This window comes from Oryzias latipes, chromosome 9 (genome assembly GCF_002234675.1).
Source record: "Oryzias latipes chromosome 9, ASM223467v1".
In the NCBI taxonomy this organism is placed as follows: Eukaryota; Metazoa; Chordata; class Actinopteri; order Beloniformes; family Adrianichthyidae; genus Oryzias; species Oryzias latipes.
In genome coordinates, this window is record NC_019867.2 from 26,341,514 (window position 1) to 26,365,259 (window position 23,746).

The following is a 23,746-nucleotide window of genomic DNA, read 5'->3' on the forward strand; positions in this document are numbered from 1 at the left end:
CTAGGGGATCTTGTTATTATTGTCTCAATGAAAATCGGAACAAGTTTATAAGTCTCAGGAGGAGATATTGAACAGACTGGATTGTTATCTACCTTTAGTGCTTTTAAGTGCCCGCTGACCAAAAATAATAAACCTTTTAACCCTTGTGCTATCTTGTGGGGTCTAGATGACCCCACCCTTACATTGAGGTGTTCTCCCTACCATGAGAAAGGTAGATATAGGTGAAGAGGATTTCATGTAATCCATGGACACCAGTGAGGATCACAAATCATTAAAGAAAAAAGGTTCAGCGCACTGTCTTGTGGGGTCTAGATGACCCCACTCCTAATGTTAAAGTGCCTTGGATAGCACAAGGGTTAACAACTGAACAATGCTTAAAAAACAGACTGACCAGTAAAACTACAAGAGAGCTGTTAAGTTTGCAACTATTGCATGAATGGCACAGAAAGGCTGATAAAACTGGAGCAAAGTTGCTCTGCAAAAATGTTCTTTTTTAACTGTTACTATGGAGATATGCACTCAAAGTAACACACAATAGAGCTGGATATTTTGGGGGTTAGCTTTCTCCTATTGTAGTAATGCCACATTCAGTGGATCCATTGTTCCGTTTATTCATATTCTGTCAATATCTCAGACATCTCCCCCTCTGGTCACTGAAGTGAATGGTCTCCAGAGTTCTGAATGCACTTCATCTCCCAGCAACCCCAGCGCACAGTTTCTTAATGCCACACACCTGACTTTCATTTGAAAATCACTTACAGTATGCTTAAGCACTGTACTGAGCCTCACTCAGTGTACAGTATTGTTTGTGTCACTCCTTTTTCTAAGACGTTCTGTACTTAGAAACAGTGGCACAGATGTGTTGAATGCCTTTTGTGGCATTTAGCGGATGCTTTTCGTGTATTTATCTGATAGCAAAGCAAATACAGCCACAGCTTCCAGATTGTCAAAGGTTAGTATGTCACCACACTCTGAGGCTTCACAGCAAACCACAGACAGAATTTGCAACAGTTTCTGATATACTTTACAGCGGCAAAGGTTTTGAAATTTCTTACCCCATGTTGGTGAAATTTTAAGCGTATCTAAAAAGTATCAATTAATCTCCCTCAACTGTCTTGGGTATCTTAAAGAATTCTTAGTTTAGTTTTTGAGGTGTATAAAAGTGACCATTCTAAATCGCAAGATGTTACAAATCCTTATCCTCAAAAATTGTGTTTATGGTGATTTTAACATGTTCTAGTGGAATTTTCTGAAGATGGAGGACATATGTATAGAAAATGAAGCCTAAAATTGCATTTCTGAGTATTTCTTTATTCAAATTGTTGTGAGTTCGGAGAAGTAAAGATGCTCGTAGGTGTGATGTTGGTGCTACGTTCGGCGGCCCACAAGCTCCCTGCTCTGCTCTATTGTGATGCGTCCACTTGCAGACAAAAAGATCCATGTAAGTATTTGTACATGAATCATGTACATCTGGCTGAAAACTTTATGGCTGTATAGCTCCAATATTGCTCACCATTTTTGTTGCATCGGTAAAGTTTGGTTGGGGTTGCAAAGGCCAAAGTAGCAGGAGACTGTAACAGAAAGATGACAGTAAGAGGGGACGGTCTAAGAGGTTAATTTCTGATGAACTACTGCCGCTCTGCAGAAACTTTGCCCTACAAAACAACACAGATTTTGGATAAAAATCATCATTAAAAAGCCAAAAATAGATCAAAGGATGATCAGAGTTGTTTTTTAAACTCTTGCACTTGATGTCTTGTATACATAAATTGTTTTTCTTTTGCGGTATGTGATGTAAGCAGTGCAGCATATTGACAAATCTGACTCATGTAAATCATTCTACATCAAACAATTACATTGGCAGAACAGACAGACCCTAATAACGTGGTACCTTTGCTAACACAACCTAAGAACATTTAATTAAGACCATAGAAACTATTGCTAAAGAAAAGTGTAATTTCCCGGTTTAAATTTTAAGTGAAAACAATATTTTACAAAGTTTAAATAAACTAGATTTCACGGTTTTAGTTTCCTTGCTTTTGTGTTCTGGTTCTCTTTTTTTGTTCTGTCATGTTTTGAGTTCAGTTTCCTGTTTTATTTTGAAAGGTTTCCTGTTATGTTGTTTCGAGTTTTACTTTTGGTCCCCATCTGCCCTCATTGTTGTCACCTGTGTCTCGTTTGTATGTATTTAAGTCCTGTCTTTTCCTCCCTCCTGTGCTTGTCCATAGTCTTAGGTCTCTGTTCCTGTGGTTTTTCCAAGTATTTTACTAGTTTGGCTTGCTGCTTATGCAGTGGTTTTGGTTTCAGGGTTTATAGTTATTTATTAATGATCTTGCTCATCTGGAACTCCTGCCTCATCCTCTCTGCATCTGGGTACTCCCTCAACCCCCACCCCACCCCTCACGTAACACAAGAATCACATGGTGTTTGGATGTTTCTGCAAATCGTAAATGATGATATGGATACGGTAGTGTCTAGACTTCTAAAGGTATGTTTATACAGTTGGGAACAAAAAACTAAAACCAGACGATAACAAGGACAAGCCAAAAGCAAGGTAAACAGGTCTAACTTTCATCCCAAATGATGGCCAGTCTGTCAGAGAAATACAAGTCAGGAGGCAACTCATAATGAGCCAGTTGAAAAAACTGTTCTTTATTTCCAGACAACAGGAAGCTGGTTGCTTATGTTACTGTTTCCTGGAGCAGAAACAAACAGCCATGTCAAAGAAACAGACTTAGAGTGATAGCACAGACCGCGGCTTACAGTTGATCATCTTGAAAAGACAGAGCTGTCTGTCAAATCTAATATTTCATATCAACAGAACAGGGAGGATAACTCGTCGTCACATAACTGTGCTGCACTTATGCAACAGAGTCACAGTTTAAACACCAAAGAAACTGTAATGAGCGAATTCTATATTTCTAAGCTTTCTAATCACAAAGGAAGATTAAGGTGGAAAACTGCTTTCAACCGTTTTGCATATGTTTGCAACAAAATATTATGCACTGCAATATGACACAAACCCTTACTGACAATTTATTAAACCAACACAGGAAATGAATAAAACAGTTTCACAACTACATAAGAGAAAACTAATAAAATGCTGAGCAAGAGGCCTGTCTTTTACTAGTAAAGTAAGGATTGGTGCTTCTGCTGCAAGAGCATCGCATTTAGGGTGAACAATATACTTGATGCTTTTTTTTTTAAATAACGTACTAAAATCCAGTGTTATGGTATCAGCTATTCCTCTGGAGTAATCAGCAGCAGCATATGATCTCCCTGCTGCAGCATTATAAGCAGAAAGCACTTCACTCCTTTGCAAGATTGATGCTGCCTTCCTTAAAGATATCTTTAGTTTCAAACACATTTGTTGTTGTAACTGCTGAGAAAAAAAGTACTTAAAACTTATTTTTTGTTGTTGTTGTAAATTTGCTTCTTGCTAACTGGAGTCATGACTGCATGGTGAACTGACATAGAAATATATTCTGTGCTGGGTTGTTGTGCTTACAAGGCCATATCATGCGTTTTCTTAGGCCTTTCTGAGATACCGGCTTTCGCTTCTTGTGGGTGCCGCACATTTCATGACAGAGACCTAGAGTTGAACTGTGCAGCGTGTCTGCGTCTTACCCACAAAAACAAACTTCGAACCGACACATTTGCAAAGGTGGATGTTCATATTGCGCATATAAAATGAAAGTGTTTAGCTGATCATTGCTAGTGATCAGCTAAACTGTGTGTGCGTGTGCGCTAGCCTGGGGGCAGTGCTGGAAGTACAGACTCTTCCTGGAAAGGGCTGTTGTGATGTCAGATTGTATAAGAGCCCACTAATTTTTGCGGATTGGGAGGGGCTAAGCGCAGGTTTTTAGAGCAATTTTTAAAAAGTGTGAATGGATCAAAATACTGCTTTGGGGTTTCTTTTTGTAAGGAATTGACATTGTAATACACTTAAAAGCTCAAAAAGTTGATTTTTGCATGGTATTTGCCCTTTAAAGTTACAGTATGTCTACACTTGCACAGTCTGATAGTGTACACTTTGAAGGCCATTAACCCGCTCATACCATGGTCACTTACAAAAGAAATAAATATTCAATCAGTTTTTAGTACTTTATTTTTACCAGTGCAGACTACTTGGGTGCCCGCCACAAGCCATTGCGCAGCTCTGCATCTCTTCAGTTCGCCAGCTAATAAGAGGTCTTTCACTCCAAAAGCGCAGACTATTTCGGTACTGCGGCAAATGTGTGTTGTTATATCCACCCGCATGTGACGATGTACTGGCTCGTCAGCGTTGAGTCCAAAAAAACCACAACAGCACCACTTACCGGCCCCTCCAAGCGTTAACCATTTTAAATAAGTGTCACTCACTTGACCTGGTTAAATGTATATGGTTTCTCATTCAAGCTCGGGTCCTCTACCAGAGGCCTGGGAGCTTGAGGGTCCTGCTCAGTATCTTAGCTGTTCCTAGCACTGCGCTTTTCTGGACTGAGAGGTCTGAGGTCTTTCCAGGTATCTGTTGTAGCCACTCCTCCAGCTTGGGGGTTACTGCCATGAGTGCTCCAATTACCACAGGCACCACTGTCACCTTCACTTTCCAGGCTTTCTCCAGTTCTTCTCTGAGTCCCTGGTATTTCTCCAGTTTCTCATGTTCCTTCTTCCTGATGTTTCCATCGCTTGGCACTGCCACATCCACCACAACGGCTTTCCTCTGTTCTTTATCCACCACTACAATGTCTGGTTGGTTTGCCATTACCATCCGATCAGTCTGGATCTGGAAGTCCCACAGGATCTTTGTCCTCTCATTCTCTACCACCTTCGGAGGTGTTTCCCATTTTGACCTTGGGGTTTCCAGTTCATATTGTGCACACATGTTCCTGTATATTATTCCAGCCACTTGATTGTGGCGCTCCATGTATGCTTTACCTGCCAGCATCTTACATCCTGCAGTTATGTGCTGGATTGTTTCAGGGGCCTCTTTGCACAGCCTACACCTTGGGTCTTGTCTGGTGTGGTAGATCTGAGCCTCTATTGCTCTGGTACTCAGGGCTTGTTCCTGAGCTGCCAGGATGAGCGCTTCAGTACTGTCCTGTAGGCCAGCCCTTTCTAGCCATTGGTAGGACTTCTTGATATCAGCCACTTCAGTTATGGTCCGGTGGTACATCCCATGCAGGGGTTTGTCCTCCCATGAGGATCTGTCCTCCAGCACTGTGTCCTCTGCTCTCCATTGCCTGAGACATTCACTGAGCACACTGTCAGTTGGGGCCTTGAGCTTGATGTATTCATGCATCTTGGATGTTTCATCCTGGATAGTGGCTTCTACGCTCACTAGTCCTCGGCCTCCATCCTTGCGGCTAGCATACAGTCTCAGTGTGCTGGATTTGGGATGGAACCCTCCATGCATGGTGAGGAGCTTTCGTGTTTTAACATCCGTGGTCTGTATCTCTTCCTTTGGCCATCTTATTATTCCTGCAGGGTATCTGATAACTGGCAGTGCGTAGCTGTTTATTGCCCGGGTCTTATTTTTGCCATTGAGCTGGCTTCTCAGGACTTGCCTTACTCGTTGGAGGTATTTAGCTGTTGCAGCTTTCCTTGTTGCCTGCTCCAGGTTGCCATTTGCCTGGGGAATTCCAAGGTACTTGTAACTGTCCTCGATGTCTGTTATTGTTCCATCTGGGAGTGAGACCCCTCCTGTGTGGAGTACCTTGCCTCTCTTTGTCACCATCTGGCTGCATTTCTCGAGCCCGAATGACATCCCAATGTCAGTACTGTAGATCCTGGTGGTGTGGATCAGGGAGTCAATGTCACGCTCGCTCTTAGCATATAGCTTGATGTCATCCATGTAGAGGAGGTGACTGATGTTGGCCCCATTTCTGAGTCGGTATCCATAGCCAGTCTTGTTGATTATTTGGCTGAGGGGGTTCAGACCTATGCAGAACAGCAGTGGGGACAGAGGTCTTTCCAGGTATCTGTTGTAGCCACTCCTCCAGCTTGGGAGTTCTTCTCTAAGTCCCTGGTATTTCTCCAGTTACTCATGTTCCTTCTTCCTAATGTTTCCATCGCTTTATCCACCAGTTTAAATGAACAAGATCTGGTTCCAGATCCACCAATCTGGTTGGTTCGCCATTACCATCTTGTCAGTCTGTATCTGGAAGTCCCACAGGATCTTTGCTCTCTCATTCTCTACCACTTTCTGAGGTGTTTCACATTTTGACACTGGGTTTTCTCTGCACACATGTTCCTGTGTATTATTCCAGCCACTTGGTTGTGGCGCTTCATGTATGTATTTGCAAAATAAACAAAAAAAACGACCAAATGCTATAATTCTAAACAAAAATTTAATTAAAAACTAAATGCAGTTTTACATGTATCAACTTAAGGACATTCAATAACTGCAACCTCTCCCTATGTATTATACGATTATTTTAGGCTGTTTAAAATATTTCATATTTGCAAATGCAAAACATTACAGTCCTGTTTAAAGTATATTATATTTCTCTACTAATAAATATTTCCAGTATACTTTAAACATAAAGGAAATGTGATAGAGGGGATTATTCGAACAGCAGAGGATTTTTGCTTAACATCTTTAAAGATGATAAGATATGATAAGATAAAGAGTAAAGATGGTAACAACTGAATGAGAATCTTTCTTTTTTTCAATTTTCCCACTCTTACTTATACAGACGTCTGTGAAAAATGTTCTCTTTGCCAATTTTTTCACATCTTTTCATTTGGGCTACAAGTTTGATGCATATCAGTACCGTTTTACCCCTGGAGGCATGCATGTATAATAAAATGTCTCATAGCTGTCCCAGCTTTTACTGTACGTCATTGTTCCCATTCTCTCAGGTTTTTTTCTTTTTGTCATCGCTGCAGTTCTATTCACACGTGAAACTGTATGCAAAAGTCCTGCTCTATGGGAGATGTTGAATATTTCATCATACGGGCGGATTCAGAGTCAGATTGCACATTCTCTTTTCAAGTTCAGAGGTATGTGAGGACATAAAGGGAGGTCAGAAGGAGGGTAGTGTCATCAACGTATTGCTCAAGGAATACATGGAGGAAAGAGTGCAGAAAAATGGAAATGCCTCTCCTTCTTCTGCTCTTCCTCCCCGCTCTGCTGTGCTCCCAATCGTCTCTCCACAGGCTCAGACTGCTGCTCTTGCCTGATAGGATGATTTGCTACTTCATTACCAACTGATAATCACCAGCCAGAAATACTCATTATTCCAAGTGCTGAACGTTGCAGCTTAGCGTGCTGACATTCTTCAGACTCCCCATCATGAAAAAAAAAAAATGAAGTCAATGTTATAATTACACATTTAGCTGTTTTGTACAAATAAACTAATCTCCAATCTGAAACTATTGTATGACAGATCAGCATTATGCCGAACCCAGTAGCCAACTGTAACAAAAATAGAGCAAAAAAGGATAACTTAAGGCTTCAGTCACATGGTTACCATTAGTGATGCAGCGACACACTTTCTTCAAAATTTAGTTCAAACTTTGATCTTTGGGACACAGTGTTGTTTGGTTTTGATTTGAATTTTGTCCATTACAAAACATTAAAAAAAAAGTTTCTAAAAATATATATATTTTGTATTTGCTAATAAGCACGTTACAATACAAATAAAGACTTTCAGTTGGCTCATACTAAGCCTGGCTTAATGTAATATAACAATAAATAAGAAATAAATTTAAAATCTAACACAATTCGCACTTGACTCTTTAAACGTAGACCTAATGGTATCCAGTAGGGATGCCACAATTTATTTTCTCAACGATTTGGTTTAATGCAACATGCAGTTCGGGTTTGAATCCAGAATTGTGGCATCCCTACTAGGGTTGCACGATATGAGGAAACTCGCGATGTACGATATCAATGATCAATATTGTGATGACGATATAACTTGCGATAAATGTACAACAAGCAAAAACAACAAAAACATTTTCTTTGCACTGCAAGTTTAATTTAAATAAGAGTCAAAATACCATAAATTATTCTCCAAATGACCCTCGTCTAATCAGGAGGGCATCATTTAACATGAGAGCTCCATCTGATTGGTCAAATGCATAAAGGGATTTATTCAATTCATTAAACTGTTCAAGTTGCCATAAGATTGTATCAACACTTTTAAGGTTTACCATTTACTGCCATTTTCGCTGACTTCTGTGATATGGATATTGCACAACTTGAAATCGCATTGACGATAAATTTGTGAATAATTGTGTAGGTCTAATCCCTATTTACGAGGAAATTTTTTCAAACCCATTCAAATAAAATCAAACTGTACAGCACTTTTCTAACTCATATTGCTAAACGTGCTTTACACATAAACATGAATTTTAAAAAGCAAAATTCCCACTTGAAAGATCAATAGGCTTTGTTTTTTTGTAGATTACATTACCAATCACTTTTTTCATTCAGAACTTGTGGCTGTAAGATTTTTTTAATTGATCAAATTCATACAGGAACCTGATGCTTTTCTTTAAACCTCACCAAGGAGAACCCACATTTATGATTGTCAATTTCTTTTGGTTTCTTGTTTGCATGACTGTGAAATTCACGAAGGGTCATGCGTAGTTAGACACCCCAAGATAAAGGCAGAGTTTTTTTGAGAGTTAAGTTGCATTGTTACTTTTTTATGTGTTACGTAGTGTCTGCACTATGAGGTGCACTTATTTATTAATTTTTTTAAACTGGTTTGCCCTCTAGCACATACGACATGAAGGTCCTGGTTTAAATACAGGCTGGGACCTTTTTATGTGGAGTTTGCTTGTTAATGCACATGTTTAGATCAAGCTAAACATGTGCAAGATGATGATAAAATAGCTGACCACAACTCTAAAAATTTTAAAAAATAGATTTATAGAAGAATTTCTCATTTTTCTGATTGTTCTGGAGTTTTACTTTGTTTAATATCTCCACTTCCGTATTCTTTATCTAGCATGAAATATTTAATTCTACTACTTAAAACCAAGCAAAAATGCACCTTTTAGTGCTGCCAAATTTTCTGCCCTGCCTGTCATTTATCTTTTAGGCCACTTTTATTTGAAATGTAGATCTATAAATGTCCTGCATGTATCCAGACCAGCTAGAGACGGCATTGAGAAGACACATTTTATGTAAATTTCAGTCTGGACTCAAAAGATTCTGTTTATTGTGGTGAATATTTCCTGGTCTGACTGGCATCTAGAAATTGTGCAGTAAAGATTTGTCTGCTCTTAAAACTTAATGATCCCGGGAGGCTGAGAGTGCATTGACAATATGGGAAGGAAGTCAAACAGCTACCGGAATAGCTTGACTGCTTTTTCAGAAGTGTAACAGGGGCAAAGACTTCATGTCAAAATCTTACAACTATGACTGCAAGGATGAGTGAGATGCGCATCCTGCTGGTGCCCTTGAAAGTTTAATGTTAATTCTTTTGATAATCATATTTTTAACTGTATTCCAATGCCTCACATAAACAATCAGTAAAAAATGTGCAGAGAAAGAGTGTGAATGTTTCCTTAAACATGTGGGCTGGTGTGTACCAGTTCTCTTATCTTGAGATATTATAGACATTCTGGGTGATTAAAAAATGTTAAATAAAGCTCATTTAACCCTTGTGCTATCTTAGATGACCCCACCCTTACATTGACGTGTTCTTCCTACCAGGACAAAGGTGGATAAAGGTGGAAAGATTTCATGTAATCCATGGACACCAGTGAAGATCACAAATCATTGAAGAAAAAAGGTTCGGTCTAGTGGGTCTAGATGACCCAAGTCCCAATCTTAAAGTGCCTAGCACAAGGGTTAAATGCAACAAACAAAAATTATTAGCCCATAGTTTTACTATATTTCAGCAAAAGTTCACAAAGTTTCCTTCTGAAACATCCCTTTGATCTTTGCTCCCTTTTCCAAAAGCCATCCATCCGTCTCCATCTAACCTTGTCCTCTGCCTCCACCTCACTCACACCATCTACCCTCACAGGCTCCTTCTCTACACCTTTGGCTACTTTTGAAACTCTCCCCAAAGTCACTTCTTCTTTGTCTTTCAGCTGCTCCCTTTAGAGGTTGTCGCAACAAATCATCTGCCTCCATCTAATCCTATCCTCTGCATCCATGTACCTCCTTATTTTTGTCTGTCCTCCGAAAATATCCAAGCAGTTTAATCTGGCTTCTGTGGATGTATCTCTAAAATATCTTACATGAGTTTTTCCTCTAATGGATTCATTCCAGATCCTATCCGTCCCAGTCACTCCCAAAGAGAACCTCAACACCTTCGTTTCTTACCTCCAGTCGGCACCAGAACACCTTTCCACTTTTCCTCAGACATCATTAAGGTTTTGTTAAACATTGCATTCAGAAGCTCTACTGCTACCTCTCCTAAATACTTGCAGACATCCTCAAGTATGCTGTCAGGATAAACTGCCTCTCCCCTCTTCATCTTTTTTTTAATGTCTTTTCCATGTCACTAACTACTTTCTGCTCCACAGCAGCCACCTCTTTTACTCTTTGCTATCTGGCATTGTCTTCAATCATCAGCTCTTCAAAGTTCTCCTTCCATACTTCCATACCTTGTGGTACCCATTAAACGTTTCCATTTCTGTTCTTCATCAAACTAGTCAGATGCATAGATCTATCTCTCCCTCCTTTGTGTTCAACCTGTCCTACAAGTCCTCATACATCCAATGTTTGGCCTTTGTCACTTCATTCTGCATTTTTCTATGCTTCCCATTTTGTACTTTCAGTGTCACACTTATCTGCACCCAACATTTTCCACCTTATACACTCCTGAATATTTTCCATCCGCCCCCAAGACTTTTTATCTGTTTTCCTAATTCCAGATGACACACCATGTAACTTTATTCCAGTTTCCCTTTCGTTGCGGTTGTCCATTAATCCAGGAGAACCACCTGATCTTCCAAAACGTTTTTGGACTCCTCCCTAAAAGCCACACAGCATTCTTTTTTTTTCTCAACTTCCAACATCTGTTCCTCTGATCTGCTCTTCCTTTTCTCTCTACATCTTCCTCAAAGACAGAGTCCTGCTACACAAAAGCACCCTATGCTGTCTGGCTACACCCTCCCCAGCCATGACGTTGGAGTCACTGATCTTCTCCAGATTAAAATGTCAGCACAAGATGTAATCAACTTGTGTTGAGTCCGCGGCCATCTGTTATTCTGCATTCTGTTTCTGTGCACGAAACTTACCTCACTTCTTTGTCACCTGCCACTGTTTCCTTCACCCAAATGTGCATTAAAATCTGCCAAATCTCTGCTCTTTATCCTCTAGACCAGTGTTTTTCAACCAGTGTGCCGCGGCACACTAGTGTGCCGTGGGAGATGGTCAAGTGTGCCGTGGGAAATTGTCCTCATTACCTGATTTAAAGACATTTTCCATCTCCAGGATTTCAGTTCTTTGTTCATCCAAACAGGTCCTGATAAAACACTAAGAAATTAGTTATATGAAAGATCATAAAATACTTTTTTCTTCGTGTTTATTTGATTCTATTAAAAACATTTTGATAAGAATGACTTTCTGAAAAGTCCCGCCCCTTTAACTGTCTCCACCAATCATTCTTGGATTTTTAATCACATGTCATCAGTCTGACCAATCAGAAGTGGTTAAAGTCTTCACTTCCTTGCTCTGAATTCTGCTGATAAAGTCGCTCAGTTCTAACAAAAATACAAGCTAAAGCTCGTCTTTAGCGGTGTAACTTTCCACAGAATCCGGTGTCAGACCGTGGAACAAGTGAACAAAACAATGAAGCTCAGAGACTCTAGTCTTTCTGGTTTCAGCTGATTATTTAACTACATCTCCCATGATGCATTGGGTTAAAAGTGACAGCGTGAGCGTGTCGGCGCACAACGAGTCTCTCCTCTTAACGTCTTGAAACAACAGCGAACACAAATCAAAAAGTTTTTAAATCTTCTAACTTAGCTTTTATTACATCTATTAGCAAAAACAGCTGCAACTCCCAGCTTTTTCTGCCACAATTATCACAAAAATGCATGTGAGATCATGGAGGGACTGTGGATCAATACATACTGTTTTTATCCTTTTTTTTTTTTTTTTTTTTTTTTTAATGCTGGTGTGCCGCGGGATTTTTGTTGAGGTTTAAGTGTGCCGTGGCTCAAAAAAGGTTGAAAAACACTGCTCTAGACGTACCCTGATGCCTCCAGAATTTCTCCTTCTCCTCTCACTCATCTACCTGGCTTGCCTAAATATGGACACCATTCACATCACACCTTCAACCTCTATTCCTCTTTCCATCCACACCATGCTAAAACAGCCTAAACCTGCTCCCAATCTACATGCCTTGCTTGCTTTCCATCTGGTCTTGCTGTCTACCTTTCTTCTTTCCACTGCATTGAACAGCTTTCAAAGTCTAGACATTTAAAGTTCCTACTCTGAGTCCTAAACTCCTGTCATTCCTTTTCTTTGAAAAGGACATTGAATGCTCTTCCTGACACAATCCTCTGCATTCAGACCTAGACATGATAGCAATGGCTTGTACCCCCATATTGGCTGCATACAGTCACTCCCTAAAGTCACTGAAATCTTCAACAACAAAAAGCTGCAAAATTCTGAGCAAATGATTGCTTAAGTCAATTCCTAAAACGATCCTTCGTACCTTTCATCTCTCCCATGTCCAGGGTTTTGCCTAGCTGTTCCAACAGATCTGCTCTGGCTGCGTTTTTCTTGTGCTTCTTGCCATCGTAATGTTGTTGAGCCATGCCAGGATTGTTGAACCAGGCGTTGCATAGTTGACAGTAGCGATCTGAGTCTCTGCGCTGCCGCGGGGAGGTCATGGGAGATGTTTCTGGAGAGCTCTTAGGATACGGACTAGGATTGGGAGAAGCCTCTGAGGAAATGTAAAACAGAAACATACAGCATCAGTTATTTAAACTTTACTGCATAGTTTTCTTTGAGGTTTTATCATCTGCAAAGTAAAAGTAATATTTTTTTGTTTATCTGTTGGTACAGAAACCTATGGGTGTGGCAACTATGAAACCTACTTCACAAAGGGAGATAGAAAAGAAAAAAAAAGTCAAGAAAGTCATAAATTATATGCACAGAAAACCTATGAAATACCTGTTATATAAGAAGTATTTGTAAAAACAAAAACAAAGATAATACTAGCGTGAACTGTGCTGAAAATATTCCAACTTAGACACAAAGCAATGTAATTAGCTTTGGTCAGTATCAATATAGTGCTAGCCGTTCGTCTGCTGGCAAAGGCCTTAAATAACAAGCTGTTATGCCCATTTATTGCCTGACAAAGACGAGCTAAATTCTTCTTGGCAAACAAAAAAAAGAGCCTACTCTTCTCGGGCTGCCCAATTGCGCTTTCATGCATGGATGAAAATTAAATAGACCAAATGAGGATTGGCCTGCCTCCTCTGTGCAAAATGGCCTATCAGCTTGGTCAGTGTAACAGATCAGCGCTCAGCTCTACCCAAGTTAACATTTAGTGTTGTCCCATTACGTCCCATTACACTAGTCAACATTTTAAAAACAGCAGCTCAGTTGAGAAATACAAGGGGCGAGATATATGGAACTTTTGCAGATAGCACTTGGCTTACATAAGCCTTTGTATTTGTAAGTCAGCTGCTCTTACAAATAGACCAAATGCGCATTGTCAGACTCAATGTAATCCCTTTTCTGACTATGATAAAAAGGTCAAAGGTCAACTTAACAACATTCATGGAGCTATAAAGAACTAATGCCTTACTAAAGAAAAGTGACAGAATAATCATGGATCCAAGTCCCTAACAACCCTATTTATAGGCACAAAGACGGTCATTTTCCCCCCCAAGAGATTTTGGGAAGGATCCTAAACCTTTCCGAGAATGAAGAAAGAAAAGGGATGATATAGAGAAGACTGCTGCACAAAAGGAGCAAACAATTTCCTGGTTGAGGTGCAAAGAAAGCGCGCAAAAAATTAGAAGAAACTGTTTGAAGATGGATATTTGATAAGGAGGTTGATACTGCTTTAAGGAGAAAAGAAACATTTTCTAACTATAATATTATACAGTTTAGTTCTCATCATTTCAATAATTCCTGAAATGTTCATCTGGTTTATTCGAAATATTAGTTGTTATAGCATTGATTTTACCCATGAAGTGTTCTGCAAAGTCCTCACATGCAGCATTAAATAATTGCATGGGGGACTTGTAGGTATCGGGTGGCACCTCAGTTCCTATGTGAGTCAAGGCAAGTGAGCAAATTATTTTGGTAATATAGTGTATTTAGACTACAAAGGGAGCAAAGGGTTGTCTATCATAATACTTGCAGTGAATTGTTATGTGCATTGAGTTTAGTCATGCTTTGGGCTCCATGTGCATACAGTTGGACTTCTATTTTAGCTGGTATCTTATACAGGACTTGAAGAACAAAAAATAATAATGTTTACTATTGTATTGCTAAAATGGTGAGTAGAAGGTGATTCTGTGATTCAGTTGCAAACAGTTATCTAAGTTCAAAGGATAGCAATTCATAGAAAGAAATGTTTTTTGACCAAAGTATATAGTTTTCTTTAATGGCATGTTGCATTCCTTTATCTGAACGTCATTGGCCTTTCTAATGATGTAATTTTGCACTAAAAGAAGGGTCCTCTTGGCTTTATGTCTTTCTTTTTTTTTGTAAAAAACAAAACAAAAACCTGATTAATCAATAATAGTTGTTTCATCAATAAAGCTGTGTTATTGCAGCTGACTGTCTGGTATCTCTGATAAGCCAGAAGGTGCATAAAGGAATAAAAGCCTTTCTCCTCTGTTTAATACATCATTAAATCATATTGTTTAACACTGCTCTGTGCTTTCAAAGAAGGCTCAGCTTAGTTCAGAATTAGGCAGTTACTATCACCAAGAGGCTGATGGTTTCTGCTCGATGAGGCAGCAGCAGAGCAAAGGACACTTTAGACTCTGAAAATGCTTTTGTGGATCTTCATCCTAAAGTTTTTATACAACTAGTATAATGAAATCCACAAAGATACACTACATCCCACAAAATTAAATAGATGCTATTGAGCATGAGCGATGAGACCATTTGCTGAGGACCCACAGTATTGTTTTAGTCTGAAATCAGAGGTTATAGCTTCTCAAGAGAATTAATTGTCTTTATCCTGCTGGTTTACATTGCAAATAGAGAAAATATTGAATGAAATCACCACATGAGCTTCAAATTTCCATCCCCCCCTATTTCCTATTTAGTGAGTACGGAGCCCGTGTCCTGACATGGAAAAAATAAAATATATCTTGTTCCCACAAATTAATATTCCGTTCCCATGAAATAATATTTCGTTCCCTCACAATAATTAGTTTGTGCGAACGAAATAATTATTAACGTTATAAGTCATTCATAAACATAGATATGCTCTCCGTCCTGCCTCAAAAGCCACTTTTAGCTGTATTTCCGTGTCCCTGTGACCCACATTCGTTCAAGAAAGGAAAAAGAAAAAGAAAAATGTCTACCGGCCAGCCAGCTGCCCGAATGCCTTCACATTCTGTCTGTGTGCGTGTCTCATTACATTGCATGGAAGACATGGATGATGTTTAGAGATCAAATGTATTTATTTTAAAAAGCACAAAAGCATCGGTAATCACGTTTTCATGTTGGGTTCATTCACATCCCGGTACGGTCTCTGTCCTGCTGCAAAAGCCACTTTCTGCCCCTACGGCCGTGTCTCTGTGACCCACATTCGTTCAAGAGGGGGAAAATAAAAACAAGAATGATCCTTTTTATTATTGTCTATTTATTAACATCCAAAGGCTACATGCTACATATCCCACCATGCATCACACATATCCCATAATACATGTCGACCAATCACCGTGGCCCTGTAACTGTGATGCGTTCATAGACAATAGGACAAATGATAGGCTATGTAGCATGTAGCCTACTAGCCTTTGGATGTAAAGCGACTTCTAACAAGTATGATGCTTTTGTAGAGCTTTTTAAAATAAATAAATCTGATCTCTAAACATCCTCTGTGCCTTCCATGCAATGTAATGAGACACACACAGAAAGAAATGTGAAAGTATCTGCTGTGAATCCAACTATTGTGCACATCCGTGTTTATGAAGCTAAGTCCGGTAGACGAAGCAGGAAGCTTGGGCATCCTAAATCTTATGATATTCTTCTGATCTTCATCGAGACAATACTATATCATTATTGTTTTTATTTTTCCCCTCTTGAAAGAATGTGGGTCACAGGGACACGGAAGTTACAGCAGAAAGCGGCTTTTGCAGCCGAATGGACGGAGACCGTACCAGGATGTGAATGAACCCAGACATGAAAACGTGATTACCTATGCTTTTGTACTTTTTAAAATAAATAAAGCTGATCTCTAAACATCCTCTGTCTTCAATGCAATGTAATTAGACACACACAGACAGAAATGTGAAGGTATCTGCTACACATCCAAATTTTGTTCACATCTGTGTTTATAAAGCTAGCCGGTAGGCGAAGCAGCAATCCGTGTTTATGAATGACTTATGACGTAAATAATTATCTCGTTCGCACAAATTAATTATGTCGTGGGAACGGAATATTATTTTGTGGGAACAAGATAATATATAGTTCACACAACTTAATTATTTTGTGGGATCGAGATATTATTTTGTGGGAACGGGATCTATTTTATTTTTTCCATGTCAGGACAAGTGAAGTGAAATATTCTTGTTAAATACAAATTTGTGACGACTGATACATTTGTAAATAAACTTGACAAATGTTAAGTAGACTGTGCTCAAGTCTTTGTTGCCCATAGCAGTGTTTTTCAACCAGTGTGCCGCGGCACACTAGTGTGCCGTGGGAGATGGTCAAGTGTGCCTTGGGAAATTGCCCTCATTAACTGATCTAAAAACATTTCCCATCTCCAGGATTTCAGTTCTTTGTTCATCCCAACAGGCCCCGATAAAACACTAAGAAATTGGGAATATGAAAGATCATAAAATACTTTTTTCTTTGTGTTTATTTGATTCTATTAAATACATTTTGATAAGGATGACGATACCGCGATTTAGCCACAGCTTTAGCTATGTTAGGAAATGTTCCGCCCCTTTAACTGTCTCCACCAATCATTCTTGGGATCTTAATCACATGTCATCAGTCTGACCAATCAGAAGTGGTTAAAGTCTTCACTTCCTTGTTCTGAATTCTGCTGAAAAAGTCTCTCAGTTCTAAGAAAAATACCAGCTAAAGCTCGTCTTTAGCGGTGTAGCTTTCCACAGAATCCGATGTCGAACTGTGGAAAAAGTGAACAAAACAATGAAGCTCAGAGACGCTAGTCTGTCTGCGTTCGGCGGATAATTGAATTACATCTCCCATGATGCATTTGGTTATTAAAGTGACAGTGTGAGCGTCTGGGTGCACGACTATCTCCTCTTAACGTCGTGAAACCACAACGACCACAAATCAAACAGTTTTTAAATCTTTTAACTTAACTTTTATTACATCTTTAAAAAACAGCTGCCACCATTTTTTCTGCCACAATTATCACAAAAATGCATGTGAGATCATGAAGGGACTGTGGATCAATACAGACCGAGTTTCTCCTTTTTTCTTTTTTTTTTTTGAATGCCGGTGTGCCGCGGGATTTTTGTCGAGGTTGAAGTGTGCCGTGGCTCAAAAAAGGTTGAAAAACACTGGCCTATAGATCATGTACAGCTTGTTGACTATTAATTCCTTGTCTAAAACAAATTTAAAAAAAATAATACTTAAATGCTTTTTTACACTTTCATACCCTGAGAACATGAAGGATACCAGGAGGTTAACCCTTTGACACTGGAGCTGTCCCCAGTGACATTTAAAAACCACAATGCTCTCTGAGATACCGCAAATCTTTGATCTTCACATCATCAACATAAATCAGCTGATTCTGACACAGAGAAAAGTGGTTTTGCACCAATATGAAACACCCTACAAAGTATTGAAAAACGACTCGGAGCAGCATTTTTTTCCAACAGAACCAACTAATTTACGTGGATTGCGTGAGCACTTCACTGCTGTATGGTGTAACACTTCAGCGCAAGGCTGCTTTTCTCCACTGGAATCTGCTGGAATTACATTATTTGTGTGAATGGTTATAGAGTTTCAGTAGCTGAAAATGTAATCCTAGGGACACGTTAACATGCAGTATCAATGCTTGAAATCAAAATGGCAGCTTTTTCAATAAGCGGACAGCTGTTTGATCTTATTAGCTGAAGCTGTCTTGTGTATTATAATATGTTTAAAAATTAAAATCATCTAAGTTTAGATGTGTGGAAGATGTGGACATGTGCCTCTCCACTCTTAGACAGAAAGAAGGACAAAGACAGAAGAGTCAGAGTGGCTGCAAGTCATGCCTTTAGGAACGCAAAGGGTGTCAAACTCCAGAAGGCTGGTATCACGCTGGTATTTCTAATTTCCCTGGATTAGGTGTACTCTGCCAATAAAAAGCTACAAAGGCCAGGTTAGTTGGGAACACACAGGACACTGGCCCTTAAGACCTGGAATTTGACACCTGCTGCTAGTAACTTTAAAAAAAAAAAGGGGGGAGGGGGTTGCCCTTCCTCTCTGTGCACCTTTCATTGGATTTCTCCCCTTCTCATACATGATAGCATACGTCAGTGTTTTGGTTGCTAACATGTTACTGTTTTGTTTTTAAACTGCAGTTAATTTTTCCAATAACTCTTGTCCGCTTCAAGTCCTTTTTTCACCCTTCTGATTTGCTTTATGTCTCCCTGAGCAATCAGCATCCAGCAAGCCACCTAAGATGATCTGTATTTGTTCTTCGTCTTTACGCTTTCGTAATTGCCGGCTCGTTGGGGTTCTATCTGTACCTCACAGCCTTATCTTGCAAGTTCAGTATTCATGTTGCCAATGCTTTTATTTTTTCTAGACTTTTTTTAACCTCCAAAGATTTTTAACCTCCAAATTGTCAATTAGCTCTGTGCGTTGGCTTTTACATGGCTAACCACCCTTTTTCCTATATTCCAAGCTTATGCCATCGCATAGTAAGTTCCGGACCTGTGCTTTTTGTCGCTTTTTCTATCTTTGAACACACTTTAACAACACCCCTGCTGCAGGGATTATTGGATTTAACTTTTATTCAGATGTCAATATACACTCTATCCACCGATAGAGTGGGATGTTAGAGATGGGGGATAAGGGGTTAAGATGGGGAGAAAGTCCATAATACAGAGTCATAACATTATAGGTCCCTGCCTGCCAGGGCAAAGCACACAAGAGAATGCCAAGAGTGTGCAAAGCAGTAATCAAATCAAAAGGTGGCTACTATGAAGAACCTACAATAAGACATATTTTCTGTTGTTTCACACTTTTTTTGTTATGTATATAATTCCACATGTGTTAATTCATAGTTTTGATGTCTTCAGTGTTAATCTACAATTTTCAGTTACACTGAAGGCAGATTCATGTTAATCTCCATTAACATGTGTTATCTATCTCTATCTCTATTTTTTATTTATTTCTTTACTAGTGCTTTACCCAACCCTTAGAAAGGCTGTTTACTGGGGAGACGGTTTCAGAAACTTGCAGACAGTTTTTGTGGTTTCCCAATATTTGTTTAGTGATTTATAAAAGACTGCAGTCAGGTTCCATCTTCCTTTCACGTTTTGACCTTGAGCAGTTCATATTCAAAACGGATCGCTTCCAGTAGAAGGTTCTAAGTCATCCCATTTCAAAGGTCAGTCTCTTATGAGATTCATGCCTGTGGGTTCTTCTCCCTTTGTCCCTCTCCAGCAAACCTCAATCCTGATGTTGGACCAAACAGGCATGCCATAACAATGGCCCTAAAGGAGTGATGCCACTGTCTTGAAGGAACTAAAAATCATTTTTTTATTTTCACAGGTCACAAAAATCTAGAATGCTTACCTCTCAAGTCAGTCAAGTTTACTACTTTTTTTTAACAGTTTGTATTTATCACTTGTCTTTAAGGCAGAAAGTAAAAATCTTAAATCCAGGGCCCGGTTCCATTTGCATTAACAACTCCGAGGCCCCTGATCCTTCCTCTGCCCTGCCTGATTCGATACACTGTTGTAGACCTGGAGGGTGGGAACAATCAGGTCATGCTTAAAGTTTCTGTTCCAGATTCATGTCCAGCGGGCTGTTTGCATGTTCCAGATCCTCTCAGATCTCGACTGCTTTACTGGTGTCACGCCTCACCGCTACGGTGCCACCTGCTGAGCCTCTCTCACAACTCTGATTTTTGTTTTTTTAAAAATCCGGTCGTCTTCACTTTAAGCAGATGGCTAAGAGTATGTGTCAGTCTGCCTTCATTGTGCTCTCGTCAATCCCAGTTGCCTACACGGATTGATCCCAAATTGTTTTGAATTTTGTCACAGGTCACCAAGATTCCGATGGAGACACTAATTATTCTCAATGTTACTGACAGGTTCTCTAAACTGGTGCAATTCATTCTCTTCCCAAATTTTTATCTGCTAAGCAGACGGTGGCCTCAAGGTCTACCTCAGGATACAGTATCCAATCAAGAAAACTGTTTCCTGCCAAATTCTGAGGCAAGATGAGTGATTAGGTGGGAAAATATGAAGAGACTCATGTTCAGTCATCCTAGTACCAAGTACCACTCAAAAAAAGAAAAGAAAAACTATCTGAGACCAGTCAAAGTTGTTATGAATAGAAAAGGAAACATGACCATTCAAATGTTTCTGTAACCAGGCAGTAAAACCAAAACGATGTACAAATATTTACTTTGACTGAAAAAGTTAAATCTGATGCCAGCTTCCATCTGATTTTAAAATCTTAAAAACATGATATCAAAGTATTCTGAAGATTAGACTGTCATGTCTTTTTACCATAAAAGTCAAAGTGAGAGAAGAGTGCTGTGTATTGTTTCAATGTTATCTACAGCTAAATTGAAAAAAAACAAAACAAAAACATTTACCATGTTTTTTTGGCATTTGTCTGATGATGTGGGACATATATTAAGAAATTTAACCTCAAAGTTTAATTTCTGAGTATCTCTTTTTACAAATTGTGATAAATCTGATGCAGCAGTAAAAACGCATTTTGAAAAAATCTTGTAGCTGTGATGTACAAGCTACAACAGCAAGCCACAAGCTCCCTGCTCCGCGTTATTCAGATACACTTATAGACAAATAGATCCATGTAGGTCTTCATTTTCCTCGTCCCAGCTACCTTCTGACTCAAAACTGTACAGCTCTAATATTGCTCGGAATTGAATGTTGGGTTGGCGTTTTGAGGGTCTGAAAGCTAGCGATAGTGTATAAACAGATGGATGACATGAAGTAGGGGCGGCTTACTCCATGCCAACAGTCCCGCCCAGACGGGAATTTCTAATGAAATACTGCTGCTCCTTTTTTACCGCACATCACACGACATTCTACATATTCATATTGTATTTCTAATGTTTAAATTGTTACAGAGACAGTGCACATATGTTTAAATATATAGATAAGTGTTAATATGTACACTGCATCTATGTGTGTTTTTTTTTTTTTATCTGTTATTTTGTTTTAGGAGGCCACAAAGGTTAATGCCAATTAATTGTTGTACATAGATAAAATATAGCAACAATGCTTCTTATTACTTTCTAATAGCTGTTTCACATTTTTTTTTTCTGCTTTAAGTTTTTTTTTTCTTTTAGAATTTTTGCAAGTGTGACGGAAAGTGTGACAGAAATATGTAAGGAGAATTTTGAAAAGCTGATGAACATGGGGAAAAACGGGGAACATGTTGGAGAGCACTGAGTGGAAGACTGTGGTGAGAGTTGTTGGTTTGGGGGTGACGAGGATGAAAAGGACCAGGAACTGATGCATCAAAGGGAAGACCTAAGAGGAAGTTTATGCATGTAGTTAAGGAGGACATGAGGATAGTTGGTGTGGAGGACGATAACATCATAATAATAATTTTGATTACAATAGGGATTAGATGGTTGCTGTGGCGACCTCTGGAGGGAAAAGCCAAAAAACAAATAACAATATTGCGAATGTAATTGGGGGTCCTCTTGTCGCCACGTCATTTAAATATAAAAGCTTTATGATGCTGTATGGCATGGGCCACAGCATTAAAATAATTTCACACTTCTTTAAAGTGACTCATTTGGTCCCATCCTTCAACTAAGGCCTTTGCAAAGTCATTTCAGATCAATTAGTGATTGTTGTTTTTTTCTGGAAGATGCACACCCTTGTCAACAGATAAGCTACACTTCAAAAGGCAGCTTCGCATAAACAGCTCTATTTCCACAGTGATGCAAAAACATTTCATGAATTATACAGCAGCATTTGTTTGTGCTTTACCAAGAAAAAAGCAAGTTGAGAGGTGCATTTTTTTAACTTTATGCTTTTTCAGCTCTTGTGCATCTGTCACAGACCAGCCGGTTTAGGCCTGAAATATCTGTACACCTTTAACCCTTGTGCTATCCCATGACCCCAGCCTTACATTAACGTGTTGTCCTTACCATGACAAAGGTGGATAAAGGTGAAGAGGATTTCATGTAATCCATGGACACCAGTGAAGATCAGAAATCATTGAAGAAAAAAGGTTTAGCGCACTGTCTAGTGGGTCTAGATGACACAACTCCCAATGTCAAAGTGCCTAGGATAGCACAAGGGTTAAGATTAAATGCACACTATTGGAAACTATTTACAAACCTGTAATAAAATAAATTGTGGATATCTGTCTTTGTTAGCTCTCAAGGTTGATGTTAACACTCCCTCTGCTGTTATCCAACCACAGTCCTTTTTTAATGTTATTCTCTGTGTTAATGAAAGTTTGCTATCATACCGTATAAGAATGCAGAAGCATACAAACAAACTTGTAACAAAGAATTTCATTTTTATGTTGGAGATGCTGTTTCTTATACTAGCGTCCTATGAGGCTAGACCTGCATCACAGATGGCATGTAAAGTGTTTTCCACACTAGATTTTGCACCTCATCATAAGGCGCATTGAAACAAAAGAGGCAGAGAAAAGTCTGTTAGTCAAACTTTAGTCAGACAGAAAAAAAACAACCTCTGACTGTTAGTCAGACTTTAAAAACTGTGTTCACAGAAACTCTAGAGCTTGTTTGTGACATACTACATGTTAGCCACGTTAGAAGTAGCGTTCAAATTTTTACAATACCTGTAACTCCCAGGCTTGTTTGCGACACGTGAAATCACAAACTGATACAGCTAAAACAAATGTCACTATGACTACGAAAACTCCCCACATTAATAGTATCACATAAAAAAAAATACAGTCTGACACCACTACACTACACTAAACGAGTTGCCGTCTTTACAATAATAACAATGCTTGGCCAGAAAGAAGTCAGTGAGTGCACCTCATTAATGAGTGGGGAGTTAGAGCACGGTACGACACTGTGAAGGAATTTGTTTTATTATTATCATTGTTTAAATGTATTTCTTTAAATGTTAACTCAGATTGACCTTTTTACCTCTTCTGAAAACAGTTCTGTGTGTTTGGTCATCTGCTTCTCATGCCCAGCCAGGAACAGGGGGGTTTACGACACACTGTCCTGAGCTGATAAGGGATACTGTTTGAAGTTAGAATCCAACCAAAAGGGTCATTTGACGACACCCCCTGATGAACTTTTTGTCTTTGTCTTGAATTGTTACCTCCCACTTGTGTTCTTAATAAAAGGTGCACAGGGAGAGGCAGACCTTTGAGAAGAGCAGCGTGTTGGTTGTCTTCTGTCACACTGGCTTCTTCTCCCTCGTGCATGAGAAACTTGATTCTTGTTGTGGTTTGTTGTTTATAATTGTGTTTTTCTTT

The 23,746-nt window shown here is 39.2% G+C and overlaps 1 protein-coding gene across 1 annotated transcript in view; it reads right to left on the reverse strand.

Annotated features, from left to right (window-relative positions):
• Positions 1-23,746, reverse strand: part of zmat4 (zinc finger matrin-type 4) — a 173,865-nt gene that overhangs the window by 45,373 nt on the left and 104,746 nt on the right. Inside the window, exon 5 of the mRNA XM_011479572.3 lies at positions 12,615-12,845. Within this exon, the coding sequence (XP_011477874.2) occupies positions 12,615-12,845 (231 nt within the window). The remainder of the gene's footprint in view (positions 1-12,614; positions 12,846-23,746) is intronic.